Source organism: Oncorhynchus keta, chromosome 14, assembly GCF_023373465.1.
Source record: "Oncorhynchus keta strain PuntledgeMale-10-30-2019 chromosome 14, Oket_V2, whole genome shotgun sequence".
Taxonomy (NCBI): Eukaryota; Metazoa; Chordata; class Actinopteri; order Salmoniformes; family Salmonidae; genus Oncorhynchus; species Oncorhynchus keta.
The window spans coordinates 25533804-25555196 of NC_068434.1; the positions used below are offsets into that span (position 1 = coordinate 25533804).

Genomic DNA, 21393 nt, shown 5'->3' on the forward strand with positions numbered 1-21393 from the left:
AAACCCTGGATTTCAATCACCACAGTAAGTTAGCTACCAATCACCACAGTATCCAGTTAGCTACCAAACTCCAGTCACTTACAAGTACTAAATCTATTTTGCCTTTAGCAAATAGAGGCCTATGAATTGTGGAATACTACAATAGAGCCAATCCATACAGAAATGTAATTTGTCTGAGTTCCATTCTCACGTTTACTTATTATAAGCAGTCTGATGGACATAGTTGGACAGGTTTCCAGTAATAATAGATGAAATTCAGCAGGGGTGAGGGAGTGAGGGTAAGTAACTAGTACGTGCCGCCACGGGAAAGGGTGGACAGATACTTGATAAGACGTGCTACAAGTCATTTCTGGGAAGCAGACTTCAGAGTGGGAAGGGAGGATGGGAGAGGGGGAGCCAGGACAAGGATGTAGGCAGTGCGATGGGCTTTCCTGGTCAGAACCATATTATTTTGTCATGAGCTTCCTCTATGTTCCACTTCCCCCACTAATAAACCAGACAGGCAGAGATGACTCATCAGGAATCTGACTCACAACGCAGGTTTATTGGAGGTTACAGACACACCTTTTCCCTGGCTTTTACAGGAACTGAGAAGCACTGATTGGCTAATTTACAGTAACCCTAAGATTCCTAATGTATAGCTCTGAACCTGTGTTGCTTGGGGGAATCTATCTTATTATGCTAACTACTGTAACTGTCTGAATGGACAAGACGCAGGCTGTGTAATCTGACACTATTTTGCTTATGGAATGGTGCAGTGTGACATCAAAGTGTCTGAAAAGAAGACAAGTATGAAAGCATTATAAGGGAGGTCCAGATAGCCACAAGACCAGGTTCGGGTGTCTGTGTGCCTCTAAAGCCGTGTTCACATTGGCAGTTTGAAGCGACTCAAATCCTATACATTTGCATATCTTATTCGAATCTGATATTTTTCCTGCAAAAAAGCACACAGAATCTGACAAATCTGATTCCTTGCCAAATCTGATTTATTTGCCCTCAAGTGGTTTTTAGACTTTTATTCAGCATATATCGTTTCTTGCTAGCTACTCTGCTGACAGTTTGACAAGAACATGTGCTAGCTAGCTAGTTGACTGCTGTGGCTAGCCAAAAAGGTATTGTTTGAAAGTTGGATCATCTTATCCTTTGAGGCTTTAAAAGTCTTCTTACATTATGATTTTGAACATTCAAAGAAAACGTCCATGGCAGGCATAGTTGTCACCTTAGCTTGCTACATAACTTCTGAGTGACAGGAAGCACAAGCACCAATCAGCCTACCCTACTGCACACACACACCCGTCGTTACTGTGACAACTAGTGGAGCCTTGACAGCAAATGACTGCTGTCTGAACATACACAAATTCGATTTGGTCACTTGAAACTTTCTGTTTGGACAGTCAGTTGTCCAAAATGCATGCCACCTCATGTCATAGCCTGCCACACTGACCTCTCCCTTCTTCACTGTCATAGACTGCCTGCGTGGGGTGATCTCCTCGTTGATGCTGGACAGGAAGTTCTGGGAGATTCTCAGGGCATCCTGCAGCAGTGGATAGTCTGAGTGGCTGGAGGGGGTGTGTTTCAACAGGTCCTGAGAGAGAAAGAGAAAGAGAGAAAAAGATAGAAAGAGGGTGAAAGAAAGAAAGAAAAAAAGGGGGGAGAAAGGCAAAAGAAAAAGAAAGGAGAGGAGAGAGAGAGAGGGTGAAAGAAAATAAGAAAGAGATAGAAAAAGAGTGAAAGAGTAAGAAAAAAAGGAGAAAAGATGGAGAGAAAGAGCAGACAGAAAGAAAGAGTAAAAAAGGAGGAGAAAGAGGGTGAAATAAAGAAAGAAAAGAAAGAAAGAAAAGAAAGAAAAAAGAAAGAAAGAAAGAAAGAAAGATAAACCGGGTGAAAGAAAGAAAGAAAAAAAGAGAGCGAAAGAAAAAATGTAAGAAAGGAGAGAAATAGTAAGAGAGGAAAAGAAAAAAGAAAGGAGGGTGAAAGAAAGAAACGAGAGAAACAAAGAATGAGAAAGAAATAGTAAGAAAGGAAGAGAAAGAGGAGAGAGTGTGAAAGAAAGAGGGTGAAAGAAAGGAGGAAAGAGAAAGAAAGAAATAAAGAGAGAAAGAAAGAAATAAAGAGAGAAAGAAAGAAAGAAAGAGAGAAAGAAAGAAAGAAAGAAAGAAAGAAAGAAAGAAAGAAAGAAAGAAAGAGAGAAAGAAAGGGAGACAGATAGAAATAAAGAATAAAAAAATTAAGAAAGGAGAGAGAGTGAAAGCAAAAGAAAGAGGAGAGAGCAAAAGAGAGAAAGAAAAAGATAGGAAGAGAAGAAAGAGAAAATGTGAAATAGAGAAAGAAAAAAATACATTAATTTGAGATAAATTATGATCACTTTTTCTAAGATATGTGAAGCATTGTTTTCATAAAAGAAATTCAGGTCTGAAGGGAAAAAATCTTCAGTGTGTTGATTTGACTTACATGCAGAACCAGGGTGCTGCGGGTGACTCTGTCCACGGGTTTATAGAGCAGAGCTGAGAGGGACAGGGTCATAAAGTATATAAAGTCCAAGGCAGGACAAGGCAACGCAGAACTAACAACATAGGACACCTTGAGGTTGAGGGTCATATTCAATATGCTTTAACTAAGTATATACCACTCTTTCTGAATTCAAATAACTAGAGGGTTGAATTCTTCATAATCTTGAACTATAGATATTTAAATAAATGTAAGGTTTAGTTCATTTTGACTGTGAATTGTTCAAAATAATGAAATTGCACTTACTTTCCAGTGAATTTTTTGCCTGGTCTTTGCATTCCTTGGTGCTTATGACCTTAAGATTCTGAGGGCACAACAGGAATTGAGAAAGGAATAATGATACAAGTACACCATTTCAACACAGCATCACAGTAATATATGTCCACCCAGCCGGTTCTAGCAATTGAGCCTGGGGATGAGGTATTCTATCCGAAACGTTGCCCTTGTAAAAGTAGACATATAAAATACAAAACATACCTGACATATTTCAGCAAACTGTATGTTGGCCTGGCAGCACTTGTCAGCCGTCTCCACAGCAACCGTATAGTTATCCACAAAGGCCCTGTACACACCTAGCTGGCTGGCCTTTAATAGAGAGAGACAATAGAGAGTAGATACGATGTAGTTAACCTGTTGTTGGATTCATGTACCCAGTTTTGGCTGCTCTCTACTCCGGTCATACTAGTTGCTTTCCCTTCTCATGGTGCTGAGAATAGCGATCAGACGAGGTATGGCCTTTCAACAAAAACAGCATTGATAACATGCATCCTATCAGTCATAATTTGTCCTTTTTTTATGACTGCGCACACACACACACACAGACACACACACGTGGCAGCGAGTGTGCGTGCAAACAGTCATTAAAAAAAGGACAAATTATGTGATTTTTTTTCATGCATCTTCCTTTCCTCCACTGTCATACTGAGGCAGCTCTTTGCAGGCAGGAGCCTCTTAGTGATGTTTTGTCCTCCTTTACTGCCTGTTATGTGCTATAGCCAGGCTTTTATCTAAGTGGGAGATGTCTCCAGGCAGTCTGCTCACATGTGGGGTCCAGCATCCACCGCACATTATAGCCAGTCTAACTCCCTTTTTCTACTCTTTAAATCTCTCTTCAGTATTATTAATGATCAAAGGAAGTCTACTAATATTGTCTTTAAAAGTGACTTACTTATTGGATAAATATCTGCTTACTCACAGAAGAATGCAGTTTGTGGCTGGGGGTCTATTTCACGTTTTTGTACTTCTGAACAAAGGAACAAATGCATCTGGAAGAACTAACACAAAAGAACCATAACAGAATTTCCTAGGTCTTTACAGAACAATAATAATGCTCACCAGTTTCTGGAAGAGATCGCCCACACACTGGTTGTGGCACCACTCCTGAACTCTAGGTAGCAGGGCATCGTAGAAGTCATTGTGGATCTCATGGAGCTCCGTCACCTTGAAGAAGATGGTCTCTATCTGCTGGATGGTCAGCATCGGCTGGGAGGTGGTGGCCGCTGCCCTCAGAGGCTTCATGGGCTGGGACAATCAATGCAAGACAAGCATTACTGTGTGTGTGTGTGTGTGTGTGTGTGTGTGTGTGTGTGTGTGTGTGTGTGTGTGTGTGTGTGTGTGTGTGTGTGTGTGTGTGTGTGTGTGTGTATACATCCATCCGTCTGTCCATCCAACATGTTACTGTCCCAATGCTCTGAAATCACTGTTCATCACAGTGAGGTGTGGCATATTCAATTAGCTCAAAGTATTGTCTCTTACCAGTAAGATAGCCCCCAGGTGGCTGAGATATGTCTCCTCACTGGCCAGGATCCCTGACAAAACCCACTTCCGCATCTCCAATTCTTTCTCCTGATCCAGCTCTGTCTGTGTGTGAGAATGAGACTAACAGTGAATAGAGAGAGAGAGAAAGAGAGAGACAGTGAGAGCGACAGACCGGGGATTCACTTCTACCAGGCTTATTTGGTGATTCTAATTGTAACCAGAGCAGATCTTCCCTAATACCCCTGGGTGTTGAATGAGACCGCTAAACAGCTACGAGTAGAGACTGTCGTCTCATGGCAATCCAATACATTTGATTAAATCCTGTTGGAGATGTAGAGGGTAGAGGTCAGAGGCCAGGGTCAAAGATCCATTGTATTGTGGAGGGAAACAATTGTTTTCCTAGCCTAGGATGGGACCTGTAGTTACTGATGGGTCAAAGGCATCAGTAGTTAGGTTTCTGACAGTCTGTCGCTCACGATTCCATTTATTCCGTTCCAGCCATTAATATGAGCCCGTACTCCCCCGTTAAAGTGCCACCAGCCGCCTGTGGTCGGTCGATATGAAGCTCATGCACAGAGCAGAAATGAATAGCTCTGACATTCCACAGCTGGAATACTAAGGGGGCACAAGAGAAGGCCTCCCCCTGGATTTAACCTTTGAAGATCAGAGAGCTGAGCACATCAGAGGAGGACCTAGGGGACACCGGAGATTGGCTAGGTACAGTACAATAGAGGTGGATGAGATTTATAGGGTGAGTGAAAGTGTGGTTGGAACAAGCAGAGCATCTCTATTAAATACACTCAGAGAGCCCAAGGCAGACTTATAGAGGACGGGGGCATTAACAGACAGCTGCACTGGGTGGAAAAATCAGACACATGGGCTTTAAGAGTAGAAGATGGAGGTGTATGATAAACTGGCAATAACCTTACCGACAGGGTGGACTCCAGGGAGCCAGAGGAGTGTGTGTGCTGGCTGCTGCAGCTCTTGGAGCGGAGGCGAGGTGAGGAGGTGGGTGAGGTGCTGAAAGGCAGGAGGTCATGGTGCTGCTGGTGCTCCTCCGCCTGCTCCAGGTCATAGCCATAGGAAGGAGGGGTCCCACTGTAGGGGACTTTTGGCAGATGGAGGGGATTAGGTGTGGTAGTGTAAAGTAGGTTCCAAGACAGTGGCACTGTGTGAATCTCTCTGACACTTCACACCCTTCACATGCAAGACATTCTCTCTTCTCCTCTAAAAACACCATTAAAGCCACTGAACAGGCAGTGAAAGAAGATAGAAATGTGTGATCAGTTGTCATGACCGGTTTGACTGGAAACATCACCTCCCTCCAAAATATCTGTGTCTATATTCATCTGCTCTTTGAAATATATATATATTTTTATTTATTTAAAAACAATAATCCTTTGTTGAGACGAGAATATGGTGCAGACTCAAAGAGAACCAAAATAGGTCTTACATCAAACACAAGGGCGTAAAAATATTACTAAATTAAAATAAAGTTATTCATATCTGTATATCAATGGTATTATATAAAAGCTACTGTACATTCAAAATAACTAGAATGACCTGATGAAAACAGCTCTGTCATTCAAACTCTCATGTGCTCTATTCCAATACATTCTGTGTCTCTGTGCTTCAAATCCCCTCTGATCTTCAGAGACTGTGCCAGACACACAGGGACCATCCCACAGCAGAGGATAAGCCAGGAGAATCGCAGCAACAACTCTGATTCACTTGTGTGGTGAGGAGAAGCATTAGTCAGTCCCTCTACTCTCTGTACATGACATACTTTAACTGTACAGATGCAGAAGCAGTTAAAGGCAGATATACTGAACAGGAGCTTATTAACCATAGTAATGCTTTATTTACATATCAACTCGATGACAATAAAAACTCGAGGGAGGGCACAGAGTATGCGAGCAATCAAAGAGGAATTCATTCTTTATGATCACTCAGTAGCCATAGGTGAACCAGTAGCCTGAGGGACAGATATTTGGGACAATGGGAGTTCCGCCACTCGTCATCATATCTTCTCCTCTCCTTCCATCTCAACCATGTCGGATTGTGGCTGTGTGGTTTTCAAGTTCATTCTTGGTGAATAAATCCAAGGTGTAGGGAAGTGGCCAAGGCTACATTAGACCGCCCCGTTACAGAGAGAGAGGACTAACCGCAGTTCTTCCTGCTCTCTGGTTTGCACTGTAGGTGTTAGACACAGACCAGAAAACACCCCCTTTTATTCACAATCACAGCAAAGCAGACATTCTGGGTGGAAGTGTTTGCAGACACAATGCAACACAGGGGTCTATCTTGATGTGTTAGCTGCTGTTGTCTAGTTGTTTCCGATATTATTCATCTATATAGTTTTGCATCAAGAACGGTTCAATCCCTTTTATTGTCACTTTGACTCATCAACAACATCTACCATCATTGTCAGTATCAGTGTGGCAGAAGCACAAGCACCACCAGTGGAATGATACAAGCTGTGGTGTTTGTTTGTCTGTGAGGCCTCAGTGTTAAAATAGCTGTATGTAGCTGAAATACTGTATGTTCAGAAGTGGACACAGAGATAACTATACTGAACCAAAATATAAACGCAACATGTAAAGTATTGGTCCCATCATGAGCTGAAATAAAAGATCCCCAAAATGTCCATATGCACAAAAAACTTATTTCTCTCAAATTCTGTGCACATATTTTTTACATCCCTGTTAGTGAGCATTTCTCCTTTGCCAAGATAATCCATCCACCTGACAGGTGTGGCATATCAAGAAGCTGATTAAACAGCATGATCATTACACAGGTGCACCTTGTGCTGGGGCCAATAAAAGGGCACTCTAATATGTGCAGTTTTGTCACACAACACAATGCCACAGATGTCTCAATTTGAGGGAGCGTGCAATTGGCATGCTGACTGAAGGAATGCCCACCTCCAATTGCGTTTTAGAGATTTTGGCAGTGCGTCTAACCGGCCTCACAACAGCAGACCACGTGTAACCACGCCAACCCAGGTTCTCCACATCCGGCTTCTTCACCTGCGGGATCATCTGAGAGCAGCCACCCGGGCAGCTGATAAAACTGGGGGTTTGCACAACCAAAGAACTTCTGCACAAATTGTCTCAGGGCAGCACATCTGCATGCTCGTCGTCTTCACCAGGGTCTTGACCTGACTGTAGTTCAACGTTGTAGCCAACTTCGGTGGGCAAATGCTCACCTTCAGTGGTCACTGGCATGCTGGAGATGTGTGCTCTTCACGGATGAATCCCGGCATCAACTATACTGGGCAGATAACAGACAGCGATGGCCTCATGTGGGCGAGCGTTTTGTTGATGTCAACGCTGTGAACAGAGTGCCCCATGGTGGAGGTGGGGTTATGGTATGGGTAGGCATAAGCTACAGACAACAAAGACAACTGCATTTTGTCAATGGAAATTTGTATGCACACAGAGATACTGCAACAAGATCCTGAGGCCCAGTGTCGTGCCATTCATCCACAGCCATCACATTTCAGCATGAAAATGCACGGCCCCATTTTGTAAGGTTCTGTACATAATTCCTGGAACCTGAAAATGTCCCAGTTCTTCCATGGCCTGCATACTCCCATTAAACATATTTGGGATGCTATGGATCGACGTGTACAACAGCGTGTTCCAGTACCCGCCAACATCCAGCGACTTCACACAGTCATTGAAGAGGAGTGGGTCAACATTCCACAGGCCACAATCAACAGCCTGATCAACTCTATGTGAAGGAGATGTGTCGTGCTGCATGAGGCAAATGGTGTTCTCACCAGGTACTGTATCTATGACCAAGAGATGCACATCTGTATTCCCAGTCATGTGAGATCCATAGATTAGGGCCTAATGAATTTATTTCTGATTTCTGATTTCCTTACTTTAACTGTAACTGTAAAATCTTTGAAATTGTTGCATTTATATTTTTGCTCAGTGTAGTTCACCTCTGCTAGAAAACAGGAAAGAGATGATTCCGGAAGCAAGGAAAGCAGATGGAACCCAGCCATGTGGAGTGGTCGGGGGCTGGTTGAGTCAGGCTGACAGTGGGACACCCCCAGAGACCATGACAAAGAACCTGAACAAAAACACTGGGCCGTGCAGAGAGAAACCACTGTGTTTACTCTGGAGGAGCAGAGCAGAGAGAAACCACTGTGTTTACTCTGGAGGAGCAGGCAATGGGAATACAGGGGAAGTCAATGTGAAAGGCCACACTGTGTATATGTCAGATTATACAACAGCAGTGACCCTGGGTGAATAACCTCTCACACTGCCACAGAGGCCTGGAAATCATGGTCAATGGACACACACTGACCAATCATACAGATACAAATATATTCCCGTAAAATGGACAAACTATAAAACATGTCTTAAAATGTTATTTCTTACATTAATTGATATTAACTAAAATAATGTTCACAGAGACAGTTATTTACATGGCTCTGGGAAAACCATGCTTTTTAAATGCAGAATAGTTATCCATGGTAGCATGAAAAATCAGGTAAGCTTCCCAACATTGAGTGAAGAGTATTTCACAATAGATTAGTTCCTCAGTACAGCTTAGTTCTCAGACTGCAAGGCCTGTTGCTAAGGAAGTGTCCAGGCAGGTCTGTCCAGAACATTCAGCAAATTCATCAACTTCAGAGCAGGAAACAGACATTCTGCACACGGTCACCTTTTCACACAAACATCCCCCTCCTCCCACACGTACACATTTAAATGAGTATTAAATATCATATCAACTCTGGGATTGCTGTCCTTGAACCAACCCTGTGAGTTGTCTAATGCATTGACTTTTTCCTAAGTTAAATCATGATAAAACGTTTAACAAAGAAGATCAGCTACAGCTCTGTGGGATTACCAAAGAGCTAATGCAGTTTCCTCTGTGCAGTATTAGTATGGAAAGCCGTTTTAACATAGTCAGTGGCCAGTTCACGAAAATGGTTCGCTCCTACAGACAGTGAGTCACAAGACCATGGCTTGCTATATAAAGCAGGCAGACAGGCATTCAGTTACTTTTATATTGAACATTAGAATGGGCCAAACTAGTGACGTAAGTGACTTTCAGAGTAGTATGATCGTCGTTGCCAGGGTTCGAGTATCTCAGCAACATCCGGCCTCCTGGGATTTTCACGCACGACAGTGCCTAAGGTTGGCCAATAATGGTACGACAAACAAAAAACATCCAGTCAGCGGCAGTCCTGTGGTCGAAAACAACTCGTTGATGAGAGAGTTCAAAGGAGAATGGCAAGTATCATGCAAGCAAACAGGCTGGCCACAAACAGGCAAATAATAGCTCAGTACTACAGTGGTGTGTAGAACGGCATCTCGGAACTCAACTCGTCGGTCCTTGTCACGGATGAGCTATTGCAGCAGAAGACCACACAGGTTCCATTCCTATCAACTAAAAACAAGAAGAAGAGGCTCCAGTCGGCACGCGATCACCTACACTGGACAATTGTGGAGTGGAAAAACATTGCCTGGCCCGACAAATCCTGGTTCCTGTTTGGTCATGCTGATGGCTGAGTTAGGATTTGGCGTAAGCAGCATGAGTCCACGGCCTCATCATGCCGGGTGTCAATGGTACAGGCTGGTGGCGGTGGTGTAATGGTGTGGGGAATGTTTTCCTGGCACACGTTAAGTCCCTTGATACCAATGTCAACACCCCGAAGAATTCAAGCTGTTCTGAAGGAAACGGGGGGGATTGAACTGGTATTAGATGGGTGTACCAAAATAAACTGTGTATATTCATCACATTTTATATTAATAATGGATTTTTTTTTAATGAATAATGGAATATTCTATATCAATATTATTTTACTTTGAAAATGTGGAGTAGGTTGTTTACATCAATGTAAAAAATATCAAATGTAATATTTTTTAGAACAAATTTTAAGGCAGCAAAATGTGAAAACTGTGCAAGGAGTTTGTAGACTTTCACTAGCACTGTATGTAGGAGCACGCAAATGTAATCCCGACCCCATGAAGTTCATTATAATACAGTGGGGCAAAAAAGTATTTTGTCAGCCACCAATTGTGCATGTTCTCCCACTTAAAAAGATGAGGCCTGTAATTTTCATCATAGGTACACTTCAACTATGACAGACAAAATGAGAGAAAAAAAAAATCCAGAAAATCACATTGTATGATTTTTGATGAATTTATTTGCAAATTATGGTGGAAAATAAGTATTTGGTCACCTACAAACAAGCAAGATTTCTGGCTCTCACAGACCTGTAACTTCTTCTTTAAGAGGCTCCTCTGTCCTCCACTCATTAATGGCATTTGTTTAATTAATGGCGCCTGTTTGAAGTTATCAGTATAAAAGACACCTGTTCACAACCTCAAACAGTCACACTCCAAACTCCACTATGGCCAAGACCAAAGAGCTGTCAAAGGACACCAGAAACAAAATTGTAGACCTGCACCAGGCTGGGAAGACTGAATCTGCAATAGGTAAGCAGCTTGGTTTGAGGAAATCAACTGTGGGAACATTTATTAGGAAATGGAAGACATACAAGACCACTGATAATCTCCCTCGATCTGGGGCTCCACGCAAGATCTCACCCCGTGGGGTCAAAATAAATCACAAGAACGGTGAGCAAAAATCCCAGAACCACACGGGGGGACCTAGTGAATGACCTGCAGAGAGCTGGGACCAAAGTAACAAAGCCTACCATCAGTAACACACTATGCCGCCAGGGACTCAAATCCTGCAGTGCTAGGCGTGTCCCCCTGCTTAAGCCAGTACATGTCCAGGCCCGTCTGAAGTTTGCTAGAGAGCATTTGGATGATCCAGAAGAAGATTGGGAGAATGTGATATGGTCAGATGAAACCAAAATATAACTTTTTGGTAAAAACTCAACTCGTCGTGTTTGGAGGACAAAGATTGCTGAGTTGCATCCAAAGAACACCATACCTACTGTGAAGCATGGGGATGGAAACATCATGCTTTGGGGCTGTTTTTCTGCAAAGGGACCAGGACGACTGATCCGTGTAAAGGAAAGAATGAATGGGGCCATGTATCGTGAGATTTTGAGTGAAAACCTCCTTCCATCAGCAAGGGCATTGAAGATGAAATGTGGCTGGGTCTTTCAGCATGACAATGATCCCAAACACACCGCCCGGGCAACGAAGGAGTGGCTTCGTAAGAAGCATTTCAAGGTCCTGGAGTGGCCTAACCAGTCTCCAGATCTCAACCCCATAGAAAATCTTTGGAGGGAGTTGAAAGACCGTGTTGCCCAGCAGCAGCCCCAAAACATCACTACTCTAGAGGAGATCTGCATGGAGGAATGGGCCAAAATACCAGCAATAGTGTGTGAAAACCTTGTGAAGACTTACAGAAAACATTTGACCTCTGTCATTGCCAACAAAGGGTATATAACAAAGTGTTGAGATAAACTTTTGTTATTGAGCAAATACTTATTTTCCATCATAATTTGCTAATTAATTTATTACAAATCCTACAATGTGATTTTCTGGATTTTTTTTTCTCATTTTGTCTGTCATAGTTGAAGTGTACCTATGACGAAAATTACAGGCCTCATCTTTTTAAGTGGGAGAACTTGCACAATTGGTGGCTGACAATACTTTTTTGCCCCACTGTAAATAACAAAATATAAATGCTATTGTCGCTATCAAAAATGTGAATAATTGCTATCAATTTTATTTTGATATCCAAAATTGTCATTTTTATATTGATGAATCATATAAATAAATAAATATATATTAATGACATTTTAACAACAATAACTGTATGTTAGAACAGCTTCCCTAGTAATAGTGAAAACAGAGGGGTTTACTCTTCAAACACTATGTGGTTGAATGGTGGTAGAGTGTATCTGTGTCTCTCCTCAATTAACCTCCAAATGGTTACTAATGTGCAATAGAGCTGGAACAAATATATTCTAATAACATTGCATAACAGTGCTCAAACCAACAGCTGGGGCTGAGAGGGTTTTAGATGTCGCAGCAAAGGACAACGTTTCTCTGGACTTTTAGTAGAGAATCCTGCAGAATTTAGAGGTTCTTTCAGCATTATTGAATTTGCCAGTGTTCTGATCTTTGGGTTTAGGAAGCCAAAGTTCATCAGGCTCAGAAAAGCTTTGGCTGGATCTGGAAGTTGTGTTTGTTTAGTGTACAAGTTAGTAGTTCCCGAGGTAGCCATTTGGCCACACTACTACAAACCCGCTTCTCTTTTATCTTTTACAATAGGACAAGGCTGACCTATAAATAGCTGTCTGCTCGGATTCCAAACATAACAGGTTAACATGCTCTTAAATCCTAGTCCAGAGAATAACCTGTGCACTGTCAACATGCACTCTGTCCCTGTGGATGCAACAATTGTGGAGAGTGATGAGAGGTTTGACGCAACACACACAACAAAAGCATCAAGGACATATTCACAGACCTGTAATCCTAATCCACATGTATAGATAGATGAACCGACTATGATCCAGAGAGAAGGGGAATGACAGATGTGTTAGCAGGACAAATCCACAGAATCATAAACACAGAAATTCAACATCACAACTGTGATGTGACCTTGCTTAGAGAGCAGGGTTCACACAGTTTTGGCGGGATACAGGATATCCATATGAATGCTAAAAAATACATTTAAAAAAAGACTTGTCTTGAAGATATAGTTCCCTTTTCTTTCTCCCTTGGATTAAGACCGAGAGCTTGATTGTGTTGAAGCTGAATGTAGCTGCTTTTAGAATCTCCATGTAATGCATCAAAGCACTGTCACACTTCACTGCATTGGCTAAAGGACACTTTAAATATATTTCTATGGAGAGAAGGATAAACTCTGCATTTGTTCTGGAAATAACTAAAAAGGAGGAAATGGTCCAGACAGTGATCAGAGTGACAGCCTGTAGAGATCCTGCCAGTCCCATCTGGACACGCATTAACCGGGATGGGATGCAATGGACAAAACAGAGTACACCGATTCCTCTCAATTGACCACCAGAATTGAGATTGTTTAATCTGTTAAAATGAGACAAATGTTAAAGGATTCTCCAAAGAAGGGGCTAATATTCCCTTTAAGACTGATTATTTGGGACATTATGGTCCAGGAATAATAACTGTAGTATTGAGTGTAGCACAATGACAGTCTCTGTCACCTCTGACAGCTTATAGATTAGAAAAGATATGGCACCTTCTAAACATTTGTTATATTTTGTAAATGATGCTGTTAAGAGGTTTGGAAATGTTCTGCCTCCACTAAATGGATTCTCATCCTGATCGTGTGATCACTGGAGAGACATCTGTCAGCTAACCGAGAGGAAACTAGAGTTAACATGTCTTCTACCATCCAGCATGTGTATGGGATGTACAAGTAGAAAGTTATACAGGTTTATCAATACAGATCTGCTTTACTAATCCTCAGCCTACAAAGAGTTGCACTTCGATCCCACTACTACGAAGGGGTCTTTTCATCCCTCACAGCTAACACAGGAAGGGATGGGTTGGGTGGAGATCTTTCAGTACTGCATACACTTCATTTCAGCACATCTGGTTTCTCTCTGACTGAGCTTCACCCATCAGGTTGAAAAGAAACAGGTCTGAAAACGTGGCACCTGCAACGGGGCGGTGGCACTGCAGCCCTGAAAGAAGCTGACTGGGTGTTTTGGCAGATCAGCAGAGTGCGAGCCAACCAACCATCAGCACATTCTGGCACATCTGAAGTGCCCTGTTGAAGTGGGAGGGAGCCCGACCACAGGCCCAGTAAGAGTAGTGAGGCCCACCAGCTCTGCTCAGATCGGTTATGAGACAGCCTAAAATTAGCACCAGCCATTGAGCAGTGTAGGTCAGAACTCAGCTGCCCAGACCACCACACTTACTAATCAGCGTGTTGAAATAGCTCAGGGTGGTCACAGTAATGCTCTGTATAACAGAATATCAAGGTTCAATAATTGCTCCAGTCTGTGACCTACAGGATAAACAGTACCAGTCAAAAGTTTGGACAAACCTACTCATTAAAGGGTTTTTCTTTATTTTTAACATTGTAGAATAATAGTGAAGACATCAAAACTATTAAATAACACATGTAACCAAAACAAAGTGTTAAACAAATAAAAATATATTTTAGATTCTTTAAAGTAGCCATCCTTTGCCTTGATGACAGCTTTGCACACTCTTGGAATGCTTATCCAACAGTCTTGAAGGAGTTCTCACATATGCTGAGCACTTTTTGGCTGCTTTTCCATCACTTTGCAGTCCAAATCATCCAAAACACAACTGATTGGCTCAAAAGCAGTAAGGCACACCTGTTAATTGAAATGCATTCCAGGTGACTACCTCATGAAGCTGGTTGAGAAAATGCCAAGAATGTGCAAAGCTGTCAAGGCAAAAAGGGTTGCTACTTTGAAGAATATATTTAAATTTGTTTAACACTTTTTTGGTTACTACATGATTCCATATGTGTTATTTTATAGTTTTGATGTCTTCACTATTATTCTACAATGAAGAAAATAGTAAAAATAAAGAAAAACCCTTGAATGAGTAGGGCTGTCCAAACTTTTGACTGGTACTGTGTTTGTGTGCACACACAAACTTGACTGATACAGTGAGGGTGTGATACTAGCTGAAAAAGAGGGAGAGAAAAGAGGCAACCAACACAAAATGTGTTTTCCCCTCATATCATAAGTTATTCAGATCTCAACACCCATGTCTTATCTTCTCTTTTCCAATAAACCACAAGAAAAACAGATTGCAGACACACACACAATTCAACCCAAACAGATGCACTCACATGAGACAGTCTAAGAGTTGGACACACAGAAGGCCAGGTTTAGAGGCTTTTCCACTCAGCACTGTGGATAACCAGGAAATCACTCAGCACTGTGGATAACCAGGAAATGGGAGCAAAGACCAGGAACTAAACATGATTACTCCCTATAATTGTGCTTTCAGAGCAATTTCAAAAAAAGCTGTTTAGCTTCCAGGGGGAATCTTCTTACGGACTCATGCTTGTAGATATGCGTATTTGTTCTACAGTACATCTTGTTAAAGTAAATACATGAAATAGTACTGTCTGCCAGAAGCGACATCCACAAACTAATTATTGTCTAACATGGCTCAGGCAGTTTGTGCAGAGGTGAGCTCATCTCATATAGCACATTACCATCGCTGTGTTCCCCCACACCCCACAAGCAGCTGAAACATTCCATAAACATGTGGCTTGCCAGCCAGCAGCACAGAGGGCCCTTTGAATAGGACCTGTAAAGGGAGCTAAGACCAGGGGACCAGAAGGGGACGGAGACGGAGCACGAGGGAGGATTAGAGAGGAGGAGGAGGCCTGGAGGGAGGGCCAAAAGATCAAACATTTCTCATGCATTTTTACCATTATCTGTAAGAAAATATATGGATATGGAAAACAGCCTGGGGTAGACAAATACTTTCAGATGTGCTGTTCAATCTGACAGTATTTCTCATGTTTCAGAGTTAAGGGTTGAAATTGAGCCAAGTAGGCTACTGCCCAACCGTTAACCCCTATGCTGGTGTAACTTGAACTGGATAGGGCCTGCTTATTTCAGATATTAATGGTGTGTTTGTCCCTTCGCTCCATCTGACTGCAGTTGGCAGGTCCCTGGCCTGCTGCTATGATCCCCTGCCAGCTCTCCAGGCACACTCCATTCTGTACCATTTTACCAAGTCACCCACCCGAGGGGACAGGTGACACGAAACACAGAGCTCAGTCAGGGTGCACAAGAGCTCTTTCCCTTTTCTGTGCTGGCGCCACTTCATCTAAATTGTTGGACACGTATCTTGTATGTAAACTCAATGGGAGGGAGAGGTGAAATCATTTTTGCTTCCTTAACCACTAAAAGGCTCAGAATGTTGACATTCAGGTACAAAAAAGAAACAGTGTGAGCTTCATCAGGAGCTCTGAAATATTCATGATTGGATCGTAAACCTGGAGGGTGGGCCACCACCGCCTCTGTGATTTATCCTGTGGTTGCAAATACAGCCCTGGACTGAGGCCAGACACGCTGAGAGATAAAACCACTATCAGACCACCTGAGTGAAAGCTTTTCATTAGTGTCAAATGAGACATACAGACCTATCTAATAGATATTAAGTGGAAGCTCCTCTTGGCCTGGCACAGGTTCACTCAAAGTGCAGACATTCTAACAACACAATCCCCAGTAGACCTTTTTATAATGTACTCATGATTAGCCATGAGTCAAAGTACTGGCCACTGGCATATGCCTATGTTATAGTGATAATTAACTATAGCAAAGCAGACAAACCATAGAAGTGGCTTCCTTTAAGCCACACAGCTAACCAGCAGGTCTATTCAGAGCTAACCAGCAGGTCTATTCAGAGCTAACCAGCAGGTCTATTCAGAGCTAACCAGCAGGTCTATTCAGAGCTAACCAGCAGCTCTATTCAGAGCTAACCAGCAGCTCTATTCAGAGCTAACCAGCAGCTCTATTCAGAGCTAACCAGCAGCTCTATTCAGAGCTAACCAGCAGCTCTATTCAGAGCTAACCAGCAGCTCTATTCAGAGCTAACCAGCAGCTCTATTCAGAGCTAACCAGCAGCTCTATTCAGAGCTAACCAGCAGCACTATTCAGAGCTAACCAGCAGCACTATTCAGAGCTAACCAGCAGCTCTATTCAGAGCTAACCAGCAGCTCTATTCAGAGCTAACCAGCAGCTCTATTCAGAGCTAACCAGCAGCTCTATTCAGAGCTAACCAGCAGCTCTATTCAGAGCTAACCAGCAGCTCTATTCACAGCCAACCAGCAGCTCTATTCACAGCCAGGAGTGACAATTGGCCTAGATCTCCACATATGACGAGACTGGTGCTCATTCTCTAATTCCTAGGCTATTCTAGGAAAAAGAGACCTTAGAGATTTGTACATTTTAGACAGCCTGTTTTCCGATGATTACAAGCGGGAGGTGTAGCAGGGTTTGTAGAGTCAGTGTGGCAAGGACAGAGGCCCATTTATGCCATTCAGTACTGTTCCCAATACTAGGGCTGTTCATCCTCCTCCTCAGGCAGACCCAAAGTATGCCACAATGCCAGACAGTAAAATACTAGAGGTCTGCTGGGTAGTCAATGCCACCCCATGTTTGACTGGCTGTTTGCTCATGCAGTCACAGAAAAAAAACGCATCACTGAGTTTTTTTTTCTCTTAAAATGTAGCAATGACATATTGCAACTTTAACTAATTAAAATGAAGGCAGTGCCATCTGAAAGGAAAATACGAACCCTCCTAAAGCTACAGTAAATATTCACCAGAACGCTTACGTAACTAGAGCACAGTGGCCCTTTATAACATTGTCATTATAAAATAGCTTTAGCAGAGTACATGGAATTTATTGAATGCTGCAAGGAGTTTTATGATAAAATTAAAAATGACATTTCCCACACACTCTAAAAAGTCAGTGCCCACAACAGAGGACAGCAGTTTGTCATGCTCGCCTCAAAACTACTGCTTATCACAGCACTGATCCAGCAATGTATGCAATAATGTTCCTACAACATCAGAAAATAAATCCAGATCTCTGTTAATCCACAAAGCACGGTTTGCATGAAGTGATCCTGCAGCAGGACCGTTACCTCAGCAACATGGCCTTTAAGACAACCACTCCAGGGACAGGCTCAGCAACATGGCCTTTAAGACAACCACTCCAGGGACAGGCTCAGCAACATGGCCTTTAAGACATCCACTCCAGGGACAGGCTCAATGTTTTTGCTGGACATTTAATCAGAAAGCTGTAGCAATCGCAACTTTCTCTGTATCTGACAGCCGGTTTCCCTATTTTCTACAGGTCAAGCTGCATTGGTAAATAGGTGTTATTGTGAAGAAACAATCAAATGGTAAGACAATGAGGAAAACCACACATTACAGTGTTATTGCACTGTCCTAAAGCAAAATATTTGACCACAAGTCTCATGGACTTGTGTACTTTGTCAGAAGAGCCACACACTGGCTTACTGTTCTCATGCTGATTATTTCCCTGATTATTTGCTTGTTCATTGCACATTTGGTTTACAATCCTATGCTTTCCAGCCTATCACCTTTCATAACAGCCTATTCTCAACAATTGCTACCAAAAAAAAAAACGTTTTCTGCTCTTCTCATTTGAATTATCATAGCTTTTATTAGTTGAGCCTCGCATGTCGGAAATGGAAGACAATGAATGACCCTGACTGATTTACTACAACCGAGAGTCTGCTTTTATGACTTCAGTGAAATCATGTGATATGAGGAAATATGTGGCATTGAGTCAGCCATTCACTTAGACATGTCTATACCTATTTGAGTCATCATAGACCTGAGCAACCAAAAATATCTCAATGACTGTTCATTTAGAGACTAAGAACAACACAGGGAAGAAGACAGAATATCAAATCGTGACCTTTCCCTGTCAGTCTGTGGCTAAGGAAATCAGTTCTAAAGACTAACGGAGAGGAAATCAACATTTGGCTTTTTTCATCTCCACCAAAATAATATTTTCAAGACCAGATCAAAGCAGTTAAGCACAGGCTTAATAAGAGAGGGAGAACATATGTTTGTTTTTCCTCAGCTGTCTGGAACAAAGTGTTTTATAAAACATACACCCTGTCATGTATTGATGCTTAAATAAATATTTTGCATTGAACTCTCTCTTCTCTGTCCTTGCAGTACCTAGTACCACCCTATCCCACTTAAACATTGTTGCAGTGTCAATACGTTCGACATGAGTGACTCTCCTATTGTGTTCACACATCACAACAGGAAACACTGAGGACTGAAATGTTGATGGGAAGCCATCTGACGATGAGCCCTCCATCCTCTTTTTAGTGAGAGTTATCAGCCCTTTCCCTCCCCACCCCCAACAAAGAGCCTCCCTAAACGTATCACGCTACACAAACCCTTAAGTGAATTACTCCTAGACAAGGACAACAATGTTGATGTGTGCTGACACAAAAACACTCCGGGTGGACAGGGCCGAGCGACTGGGCAGCCTGAGGGCACGCACGGTCTCAATCAGGGCATCTCTAGATGAGCACTGCAACACTCAATGGTAGAGAACAGAAGGGGGAAAGAGGGCAGGCATGCTTACAAAGTGAAAAGAAAACAGTCGTACAATCCACAAAGAACCACACAATCACTACGGTGCTTTGCAAAGGTGGGCTGTGCTAATGGTTTCATATAATCATATGTAAACAAATTTGGCAGAGCTATAGTACACTATAGCATCATGTTGCAGCTGCACATATAAGCACATTGCTGCATGAGGAGAGATCAAGGTTAGGGCAAGTACAGGCATCTCTAATAAACACATGAAATGGCAGTGGCTATTGAGCCCTAAGGATGCATTAACAGTTCTTGTGCTTTTTTACATAAAATATAAATAAAATACTTGAGTACAAAAGGACAGTATAGAGACTATGGCCTTGTAGACCTACCCAGATCTCCATGGAGACTGTTGTCATGCGAGGTCCTACTGGACGTAGTGGAGTCCCCATCACCGGGCCAGATCTGGCCTATTTTACGGACACCCACGATGGAGGCCTCGGACACCAACACTTCCTGCTTCAGACGTTTCTGAGACAGTGGGGAGGGCAGGCTGCTGCTGTCAAAGGACTGCTGGGAAATCTGGGAAGGTGAATGACTTTTCTGACTGTACATGTGATTGGTGGTAGGACTTGGGGACATGTGACTTGACTGGCCAGAGGAGAAATCTTCCTCGCTGGACGTCAGGTTCTCATTGGAGCTGCAGTCTGGGGTGTAGCCGCCCCCAGCATCGTAAAAACTGCCAGGTGAGTAGGAGCGCCTTGGCCAGTTTTGGTGTGAGTCCTCCTCCACACTGTGGTCCCTGATGTGAATGACCCTCCCCTCCCCCTCTGCCATCAACCCCCCAACATACACACTGGTGTAGGGTTGACAGTTTGTCGGCTGTCTCCCCCCATTGGAACGGATCACACTGTCCTTGAGGAAATGTGGGTTCACCTCTGTGTCATCATACAGCCCATTGTAGCCACAGCCGCCCTCTGTGGACCTGCATCTGAGTACAGATTTGCGGATCTCCCCCATAGCAGTGGATAGGTTCCCGGGCAGGGAGTGCATGGACCTGTTGCGCTCCATTTGCATGGCCTGGCAGCCCAGGCTGCTGATCTTATCTGAGACTTTCCTGTCATTTACCTTCACGAGGCCTCTCTCATGGTGGTACTCCATGTTCACGTAGAAGGGTCTCTCTGTCCCTCCAACCCCCTTCCCATCTCCAGCTGTGTGAGAGTTGGCTATCTTGATGCGCTCGAAGGTGGACCTCAGCGCTGCTACTGAGCTCATGCCCACCCTGTCCCTGTCCAGATCTGTGTCTGGGGGACACACAGTAGGCATGTGGGGGCACAACTCACCCCTCTGTTCGTAGGAAGTCACCCCATCTACCTCTCCCTCTGGATACTGTTTATAGCTCCCTGTGTCGACTGCCTCTCTCGGCTGCTCCTCCACTGTAGGCTCCTCATTTATGTGGGATGTCTGGGTGTCTGAAAAACTGGATTGGTCTCCAATAGTCATTAGCGACATCCTCTTGATGCCCCATCTCTGCCCATCATAAGCCTTCCTCTCCTTGGCCAGTAATGTCTGCAGGTAGATCATCTGAAAGCGCTCTTTGTTTTCCTCTAACTCCAGCTGCCTGATAGATGACTTGCATTTCTCCAGCTCCTGCTCAATATCCCCCAATGATTTCAGCTCCATGCTTGGGGCATCTGACTCAGGGAACTGGGCTTTCCAAGCCTCCACAAAACCTACTGGTTCAACCATAGTTTGTTTTGTTTTACCTAGTCCACTGAGAATAGAGTAATAGAGTATAAACTAAGTTTCTACTAAACTATATGATACGTTTCCAATCAAAATAATTTCTAAAGCATGACTTGTAATGGCCATTAAAAGCTATTTCCACACTCCACTGACTGAATACATTTTTCACAAGACTCATGCAAAAAAATGTCTACTTATCATGCACCATTATATTATAGTCAGATCGAGTGTTTACGGGCACCAGTGAGAATGACATGAGGCCTGTTCTCAAAACGAGCCAGTTCAGATACCTGCAACAAAAGAATAACAAAGAATAAGTGTTCTTCAATATCTTCTGTAATGTCGGTCACAAACAAT

At 43.1% G+C, this 21393-nt stretch overlaps 1 protein-coding gene across 1 annotated transcript in view; it reads right to left on the reverse strand.

Annotated features, from left to right (window-relative positions):
- LOC118393074 (breakpoint cluster region protein-like) overlaps nucleotides 1-21393 on the reverse strand; it is a 37972-nt gene that overhangs the window by 16302 nt on the left and 277 nt on the right. The window contains exons 2-9 of the mRNA XM_035785339.2: nucleotides 19683-21326; nucleotides 5196-5374; nucleotides 4264-4368; nucleotides 3844-4029; nucleotides 2986-3093; nucleotides 2755-2812; nucleotides 2452-2504; nucleotides 1445-1585 (exon numbers count right to left, since the gene is read on the reverse strand). Of these exons, the coding sequence (XP_035641232.2) occupies nucleotides 1445-1585; nucleotides 2452-2504; nucleotides 2755-2812; nucleotides 2986-3093; nucleotides 3844-4029; nucleotides 4264-4368; nucleotides 5196-5374; nucleotides 19683-21039 (2187 nt within the window). The 5' untranslated portion in view covers nucleotides 21040-21326. The remainder of the gene's footprint in view (nucleotides 1-1444; nucleotides 1586-2451; nucleotides 2505-2754; nucleotides 2813-2985; nucleotides 3094-3843; nucleotides 4030-4263; nucleotides 4369-5195; nucleotides 5375-19682; nucleotides 21327-21393) is intronic.